General features: G+C 36.4%; 1 protein-coding gene across 1 annotated transcript in view; it reads left to right on the forward strand.

Moving 5' to 3' along the window:
• EIF2AK4 (eukaryotic translation initiation factor 2 alpha kinase 4) overlaps positions 1–9,398 on the forward strand; it is a 103,702-nt gene that overhangs the window by 18,366 nt on the left and 75,938 nt on the right. Inside the window, exons 7-8 of the mRNA XM_011355148.2 lie at positions 4,674–4,789; positions 8,742–8,899. Coding sequence (XP_011353450.1) covers positions 4,674–4,789; positions 8,742–8,899 — 274 coding nt within the window. The remainder of the gene's footprint in view (positions 1–4,673; positions 4,790–8,741; positions 8,900–9,398) is intronic.

The following is a 9,398-nucleotide window of genomic DNA, read 5'->3' on the forward strand; positions in this document are numbered from 1 at the left end:
GGATTCTCTGAGCTTCCTGGGATTTTAAGTCCATTTCCTTCACCAGGTTATGGAAGTTTTCCATCATTATTTGTTCAAACATCTTGATTTACTTCAGGTATGCCAATCAGATGGACATTTGGACCCTTAATAGTGTCCCACATGCTCTTTAAATTATTTTTATAGTCTTGGCATCTTATTATCTCTTTGGCTTTCCTGTTCTCTAGATAGGGCATTTGATTCTTTTCTTTATTCATTTTGTTTATTCCTTTGTTTATTCCTTTGTTTATTCCATTTAATATACTTCTCATCTCAAATAATGTGTTCTTCATTTCAAACTGGTTCCCTTTTATAATTTCCATTTTTATGTTTTTTATCTTTTTGTTGAAGTTCTCACTGAATTTATCTACACTTCCCAAAAGTTCATTGAGCATCTTTATAACCAGTGTTTTGAACTCTGCATCTGTTAGATTACTTGACTCGATTATATCTGGATCTCTATTCTATTCTCTCATGTGGTTTCTGTTTATTTGTCTTCCCATTTTGGCTTCCTTTTCATGTCTGTTTCTATGTACTAAGCAAAGCTCCTAAGTCTCCCAGTCTTATTATTGTGGATTTGTGAATTAGGTGACCAGTGACACAGTCCTGAGAGGGGTTCAGCTGGAAACCAAATTTAGCCCCAGTCTCTGCCCCTCTAGGGCCACCTGTTAAGATTCAGAAAGCAAAAGGCCACTCCAGAAACTGAGGCCAGCTGCCTCCAGTGTGAGTCTAGGCTCTGCTCAACAAGGAGCACCTGACTCACTGAGAATATACCTAGATGTGGATTGGGTGTGGCCGTGAGTTGGGGAAGGCAGGGTTTCAGGGAATCCTCTGGGCAGAGTGACTCTGTTACCCAGTTTGATGACGTCATGGCTATGGCAGTGTTGTGTCCGGTGCACTGGTAGTGGGGGAAGGCTCAACAGGGAACAATGGATACCTCCAACACCTGTACAGAGTGAATCTCACCTAGGCCCTCACTCTGACAGTGTCTCCCTGTAAGTCTCTGGTGCCCGCTGCACGCAGCCGAATCAGCACTGGTGCTAAAAGGGAGAAGGTCTGTCACCACGAAAATCCGCTCGTGGATGCAGCCCCTTTAAGGGGCTTCTGCTGCTGCCACAGTTTCCATCTCACTCAGCCACTCAAGACCTGGCAGGTTCTTGTCCTCAACCCATCCTACCTTCTGCCATTGCAGGGTGATTTCATAGACTTCCCTCTAGTTGTATGGCTTGTTCATCTAGATCCCAGGTGATTTTTCCCTTACTGCTTGTTCCTTGTTTCTGTCACAACTTTGATTTGGTTGCCAGAGGGATGAACAGAGCCTTTATCATTTACGCCATTTTTTCCTCCACACTATCTTTTAATTAAACCAGTTTTATAGTTCATTCCCCCTTTATAACAGCCTATGACACTTCATAATCTTGCCTCCAATGGAGTTTGATCTGACTTTTAATGATTGAATATTCAGTAAGTGATTTAAAAATTTTCTTCCATCGGAATCATCATCCAGTGAAATTTCACGCTGTATGTGTCTTCCTCCACATCCTTTTCTACTAAAAAATCAAGACTTCCCTAAATATTTGCTGTGACTCTCTGTGGATCAGAAAGGACTTTTAGTACAGGACCTATTTATGAGACTCAGTGGGTGATTAAGTAGTGTAAGGATTATAATTCAACTTCCTTATGTGTTTAAACTATCTCTTATGAGAATCTATGCAGCACTTAAAATCAATACTTTTCTTTTATGGAAAGAAATATTTCAGGTACCAAACTAAATAAACTTTCAGTTTATAGTTTGTAAGAAGGAACCATTTCAGTTCTTTCTCTAATTACTGACTTTTTTAAAAAATCAGCTTAGAAGTCATTTTAATACTAAATTTAACCAGCTACCATTACGGTGAACTAAATGTTCTCTTAAATACTATTTCAGGTAACAATTTCATTTAAAGGTTATAACTCCTTACACCAATTTAAATTCTTTTTGCAACTGGGCTTCCAGTAGGCAACATAGTTTGAAGTTGTCAGAATCATCAGAAATGAATCAGTACTATGAATAATGAAACATTTCTATTTTTGTGACTAACTACAAATAAGGGTCTATTAGACTTGCTTTTGAGATCAAAGATCATGAACATTTTATTCATGGGAAGACAAAAAATTCACTCTTCCTTTGACATAGGTAGAACAACTTTGTATGTAATGCGTGTATAGTGATATTTGTATGCTTTGGATAAACAACATTCCATGAGAATCCAAGAAGGAACAGAAAAAGAAATAGTTTTCATCTATTTTTTTGCTAAGGTATTGCACATAACTGTATGGACTCTATTGGCTACTGACTAGGGAAAAATGAATCTTAAAGTGTAGTTCATGTGCTTTCTTGGTTAAGAAATAAAAGTCCTTGATATACCAAAATACCTTATGATATACTCTTGATTTATTTTCTTCCTTGATATTCATTGGTTTTTATGGATTAGAAAGTCAAAGGAAATAAGCAAAGTGTTTCAGTTTATTTTTTTATTCTCCTAAAAAGCTAAGCAAAGTGTTTCAGTTTATTTATTTTTTTCTTCTCCTAAAAAAGCAAATATATGTACATCTTTTGGGTGAAAGCAGGAGATATCAGTGACATTGGATTTTGCCTCTTTATTCCTTCTTTTCAAACTCAGTGTAATTTACTTTTTATCCTTCAGAATTATTCCTGCTGTCAAACAATCTCTCCTACGTGGCACGTACCACATTTGTCATCTTCTTGGCACTTTCACTTTTATTTTAATCTTAATGATATATCTTTTCTTACTATCACTCTTAACATTTTCATTATTTTTGTACTTTCCAGTCATGAGGGGGTGATTAATATTCTAAAACACCTTAAAACCAAGCATTTATACACTAAACTAAAGAACATAAAGATGTCCTAGCCTAAAATGATGATTAACACCATCCATTGGAGGGGGCAGAGCTGATGTAGAGGCGCTTGTGGACAATTTATGTTAATAAGTCTAACATATCATTTTAAATCTTGCTTTATTCTTTTCTCCATAAATTTCACCCCATTTGTGCCTGTGGTTGCACAAATAACTTCAGAGGTAGAAATTTAAACAGAACTACAATGTATTAATCATTCCCTAGTGTTTAAGATATGTGGACGCTGAGACTCATATCATAATAGGTCTTGTCAGCAGTAGGGCGGGAAAGGGGAAGATGTGTAGGATTGGAGGTGGAGGTGTAAAGACCAGTTAATAATGGAATATTGCATGTGTCCAGGAAAAAGTCGGAGATGACCTCGACAGAGGGAAAATGGAGAGAAGAGGATGGTACTTGGGGAATAGTTAGATGCAGGAGGTCTAGGAGCCCAGGGAAACTCCTGGTTTTGACTGTTGAGATGCAATGGATGACTGTGCCATGAACCAAAATAAAGAACCAAAGCGAAAAGTCAAATAGAGAGTGGGCAGGAGGGAGGAGGCAGTTACTATTGACATCGCAGTAGCATGGGGAGTAAACAGAAGGGGCAGAAGTGGAGACAGCAAGTGTAGAAGTTTGAAAACGAAGAACAAGGGGTGGGGGTGCAAGATTGAGGGAGGGGAGTGTAGAGACAAGAAAGATGTATAGGCTGAGGGGAAGGAGCTGATCTAGAGGGACGGATTGACATACAGGAGAGAGGGACTGACTAATGGACCAAGATCTCAGAGGAGACTGTTAGGAATGGACAAGATAAGCTGACCCTCCTCAAAGTCTGTGGGCAAAAAGAATGGTATAGATTCCAAGTAACTTTATAGGTGAAACAGTAGAAAGTGTGGGCTTCACTCCTTTCTTCATGTTCTCAGTGAAAGTAGACGTCAAGATCACTTTTAGATCTGTCTGTGTGCTCCGTCAAAGCATTTCTTACAGGTGTTCAGTCCTGACTATCAGGAGCTCTCTCCCTGGCCTCTTCCCTTCAACCCCCTCCCATGATCGATTCATTATTTTTGCATTATACTCTAACTGCCCAGCTGTTGCTCCCCAGTCAGAAAAAAAGTAGAAACGGGAAAGACAGAAGGAGGAGTTGAATTTTGAGTGTTTTGGAGAAGTTATGAAGGGGAATGACAGAGAAAACCTACCAAAGACAAATAAGAAAATGAATGAGCATTCAGTGGTTTGGGGGCCCAACTGGAGACCAGGAATTTGTAGTGCTGCAAACCCTCCTGTTTTTCAGCTTTCTCCAGATGTACATGTGCATGGGAATGAAGAAATTATGGAATCAATGTGGAATTGAGCTAAATCACTGCCATAGAACCTCTGTGATGAAGGAAATGTTCCATATCAATGCTGTCCAGTATGGCTACCACTAGACATTTGTGGCTATTGAGTACTTAAAAACTGAATTTTAAATTTAATATAATTTAATTAATTTAAGTTTAGGTGGCCACATGTGGCTAGAGGCTACCATACTGGACAGCACAGATCTAGAGTTAGAGGTCTGTAGAGTTCGTGTGGAGAAGACTTCCGTGGGCACTGTGGGAGGTGAACAACTCTCCCATTAGCACCTTCAACTCAATTCCTAGTAGAGACAGATGTTAGATGGTAAAGGGGCTGGTACACAGGAAAAAATGGAGAGGCAAGATTTTCCTGTGTTAATCTTAAAGTCGAAAAGAGAATCATTGTCTAAATTTATTTTTAAGGCGAGAACGTCAGTATTCTGTATGCAGTAGTGAAGATTCTCCTGGCTCTTGTGAAATCCTGTATTTCTCTGTGGGTTATCCTGACCAGCTCATGGTGCACAAAGGAAAATGTATTGGTGAGTAAACTAGCTAAATTCTTCTAAATTATTCTAACAACAAAAGTTAATCATGAAAGAATGACGTAGAATAGACACTGTGTCATCTAGACCAGCACAGTGCAAGAAAGACTATTAAGCTCCCATTCCTAATGACCAGGATGAGAAGTCACTCAGGTTTTCCCTTCTGTGAGATGAAAATGAGAACTTAGGCTCTTGGAAATATTTTTAGCAGAAAGATCATTTAAAATTTGTCATCATTATAATTAGTCGAGCTTTTGAAACCAAAATGATTGAAATATTATGAATCAGTAGAATTTTGCATCATGTGTATCTATTACCAATAAAATACTTAAAACGAGTTGTAATGCTTCTGATATTTTAATGACCAAGTCCCATTTTCTTAATTTGATATCCATCTGCTTAGCATTTTGCTGCTTAGCATGTTGTACCTGACTAGGAAAGCCACTTTATTTTTCTGTGTGTCTTATTTAGAAGTTTTGTCTACTGATGGATATTTGGAGTGAAGGTGGTTCAGCAGTTTGAAATTTGAGTTATTTATATAAAAATCAAGGTTTTGATACCTATTCCTTTGCCCTAAACATATGTCATCTTTTATCAGTCATGTAGATAAGTCACTAATTGTAGAAATCACTTGCATATAATAAATTTGACAATTAAGTTTAACTTTCAATCCTGAATATTCTTATCAGAGCTAACAGCCAAATTACCTAAATCAATTGGCTCTCTTTCAGTGTCTTTTTCCCTTCCTCTTTAAAGAGCAATGAATAAGCAGGCGAGCTGCCAGGGAGCAGGCAGCAAGTGAAGGGAGAAGAGACCAAATATCCCAATAGTCTATGAACTGGACACCCAACCTGGGCTGCCTGAAAGCAGCCTGAATCATACAAGATTCTGCACATACACAGACTTGCCCTGTTCAGGCAAAGCGACCATTTGGGCAGGTTCAAGATTGGTAGAGATGATTAGCTTTGGTCTTGAGACTGTCCACGACTCAGAGGCATTTTATTTTTACTTTTTATTTTTTTAATTTTATTTTATTATTACTTTCAAGTATATAGTACATTGGTTATACATTTATATAGTTTATAAAACAATCCCCCTAATTGCTCTTTCTCTCCTCTGGCTCTCCACCTAGCCATTATATTAATGCTAACTGCATTCCCTATACTGTGCTCCCCATCCTCATGACCAAGTATCAATTACTAATTTGTACTTCTTTAACCCTTCACCCCATTCTCCCAGCCCCCCAATCCCTCTCCCCTCTGGCCGTCACCAGATCGTCCTCTATATTTGTGAATCTGTTTTTGATTAGTTTTTTCTTTTTGTTCCTTAGATTCCTCATATAAGTGAACTCATATGGTATTTATCTTTTTACGTCTGACTTATTTCTCTCAGCATAATTACTTCTAAGTCTATCCATGTCGTTGCAAATGGTAGGATTTCATTTTTTTTTTTTAACGGCTGAGTAATATTCCATTGTATATATGAACCATAATTTCTTTATCCAAGTGGGCATTTAGGTTGCTTCCGTATCTTGGCTATTGTAAACTGTGCTGCCATGAACATAGGGGTGCATAGATCTTTATGAATTACTGTTTTGGATAAATACCTGGAAGTGCAATTGCTGAGTCAAAAGGTATATCCATTTTTAATTTTTTGAGAAACTACCAGACTGTTTTCCATAGTGGCTGTACCAATTTGTAATCCTACCAACAGTGTATGAGGATGACTCAGGCATTTCAGACTCATGAATTGGCAACATAAAACTCACTACTTTTAATAATCTAGGAAGATCAGGAAGGGAAATTAATCTGACTTCTTATCACCTCAACTCGGTCTCAGTCTCATCGATACTCATTAGATTCAGTTTAGTTAAGACTCTTCAGGAGACACATTTGCAATCTGGAAATTTTTTATAAAACAACTATGTAAATTCCTTATTTTGTTTTCTCACAACGGATCTAGTTTTAAAATATGTCCTAATTTTCTATGAAATGTTTTTATAATAGATCAACTAATCAACATTTGTTTTTTCAGTTTAAAGCCATTAGAACTAGAGAGAATTTAGACCTTTCTTATGGATAAAGCACTATAGAGATTGTGTGTATAAACGATGATTGTTAGCACATTATAGAGTATTAGTCAGAGTTCTTTGGGTAACATGTTTTCTTTCAGCCTCATTCCAGTATGTTCTTTTATCCCCATCATGAAAAAGTGACAGGAAGAGAATGGCAATCATAAAATTAAAATACAAAACAAAACAAAACGAAAAAACAGCAATTATGAAATACCTACCTAACCCTAATTGGGGGAAGAAATATTGCAAAACACTGCACTGCTTAATGCACAAATTTAACTAGGCTTTATGTAAATAACATCACACTTCATCTCATTAATATTTAATATCTTGTGTCTCCAATGTGTACTGCTTAGATCCCACATTCCACAGGTTCTTTCTTGGTTGACAAATTTTCAAATATCAGGGTTTTTCCTCAGGCTGAGAACATCAGGAGTTATTTATGCTTAGCATAACAGATCATTTTAATTAAATTTCTTAAATTGTCAGCATTGAAACTACTTCTCAGATAAAAAGTCTTGGTGAGCTAGTTCAGCCACATTTCTCCAACGTATATTTACTAAGACAACTATGTCCTACATATACAGGTTATTTTACTTTTTATTTTTTAAATGAAAAAAATTATCCTCAGTTTTCTTTGAAGTTTTTTTTTTTTTTTGTAATGAAGACAATGCAGCATCATGGAAAACTTATTTACATACTAAGAGAAAAAAATACTGTCTATCCATTGGGTGATTTTGTCCACATTTGATGATATATGGAGACATTTTTAATGGTTAATACTAGGGTAGGTAGGAGTGCTACTGGCATCTAGTGAGTAGAGGTCAGAAATGCTGCTAAACATCTTGCAGTGCATGAGACAGTCTCCTTCGACAAAGGATTTTCTGGTCCAAAATGTCAGTTGTGTCAAGGGTGAGAAACTCTGTTACATATACTGTGATTTGGTAAATTAGAAAAAAAAAAAAAAAAAAGGGAACTAGAAGGGAAATAAAATGGTGATACTGTGGGTGATATTTTTCTTCATTTCCAATATTTTGGTAATTTTCTATTGTAGTTTTTAATGAAAATATACGTTTTTATATACAGCACCAGGAAGATAGCCAATAACATCATAATTTTGTATGGTTGCAGATGGTTAATAGACTTAAGTGGTGACCATATCGTAAGGTACATAAATGTCAAATCACTATGCTGTACACTTGAAACTAAAAAGAAAATGTAGATTTTTATAGGAAAATTTTTGGCGTTACAGAAATTTAACTCTCCAGGAACAAGTGAAAACCATATACCTATCACTAAATAAATGTGTCTCTTTCTAGCTTCATATTAAACTGTTATTTCTTATTCCTTTCCTTGAAACTATTAGCCAGTTTGTATTTGCCAAGGATATTCTTTCACATTTTGTGTTTAGAAAACCAATGATGTTTTCAAATGTCCAAATTACTAAAATCTGTTTTTACTGTGCACACCAATCAACATTGATGGAATAATCTTGGTGGAATGTTCCTATTTCTGATTTCTTGTCATGTTAGCTAGTATTGAGCTGTGTGAGGGTACACTGTTGCACCAGTAGGCACAGTTATTGGAGCTGAACTGTGAAAGTAACATTGTGAATACTGGTACCTGGAAGAAAACAGTGATTTGATACTAAGGTCTCATTGTTGATTCTTGTCCTTTATACTAATTAATATTTTAGGGCTCAGAGTATATTGTTAAATATTAAAAATCAGTTACAAAAGAGCATGTATTCCATGAAGTATGTTTTTTGTAAGTAGCACATGGTATCCACTGTTGAAAGAATAATTGTATATCCCCTTTTTCATTCCCACAGAAAATGTACCAGTGAGATTTAATTACATTTTCTTTAATGTGCAGGCAGTGATGAACAGCTTGGAAAATTAGTTTACAATGCTTTGGAGACAGCCACTGGCAGCTTTGTCTTTTTGTATGAGTGGGTCCTTCAGTGGCAGAAAAAAATGGGTCCATTCCTTACCAGTCAGGAAAAAGAGAAGATTGATAAGTGCAAAAAGCAGGTAGGCATCCAAGATGACTAGTAAAGGTGATCCAGAATGGTATGAGATCTGTTTAACCAGAAGGGATGGTTGGGGACCAGCACCTTTTTTACCAGAGCTTCCTCAGCTCCTTGCTGTTGCTTTTTGAACTTTCATAACATGTTCCAAACTTTTGCAGCTGCTTTCTTAACCTCCTTTCTCAGCTTTATTATAGCATTAATAGTCATCTCTCCAAATAGTATTTTATAATTATGCTTTTTGCAATCATTTGAAATAATTGCTTCAAAACTGAATCCTAGGGAACAGGAGAATATTTTAGAGTTAATTTATAATCCTGAATTTAAGGAGAATATTTAATATTGCAGGTCTTAGTGTCGCATAATAAAAAAGTTACAAAATAGTAGGTAAAGCCTTGTTTTTAGAAATGTGTGTATATTTCCGATAAAGAAAAACTGTAAGTAAATGCACCAAAATCATAAAAGTTATCTTCAGGTGGTGACCACATGGATAATTTGTGAGG

This window comes from Pteropus vampyrus, unplaced genomic scaffold (genome assembly GCF_000151845.1).
Source record: "Pteropus vampyrus isolate Shadow unplaced genomic scaffold, Pvam_2.0 Scaffold19, whole genome shotgun sequence".
NCBI classification, from domain to species: domain Eukaryota; kingdom Metazoa; phylum Chordata; class Mammalia; order Chiroptera; family Pteropodidae; genus Pteropus; species Pteropus vampyrus.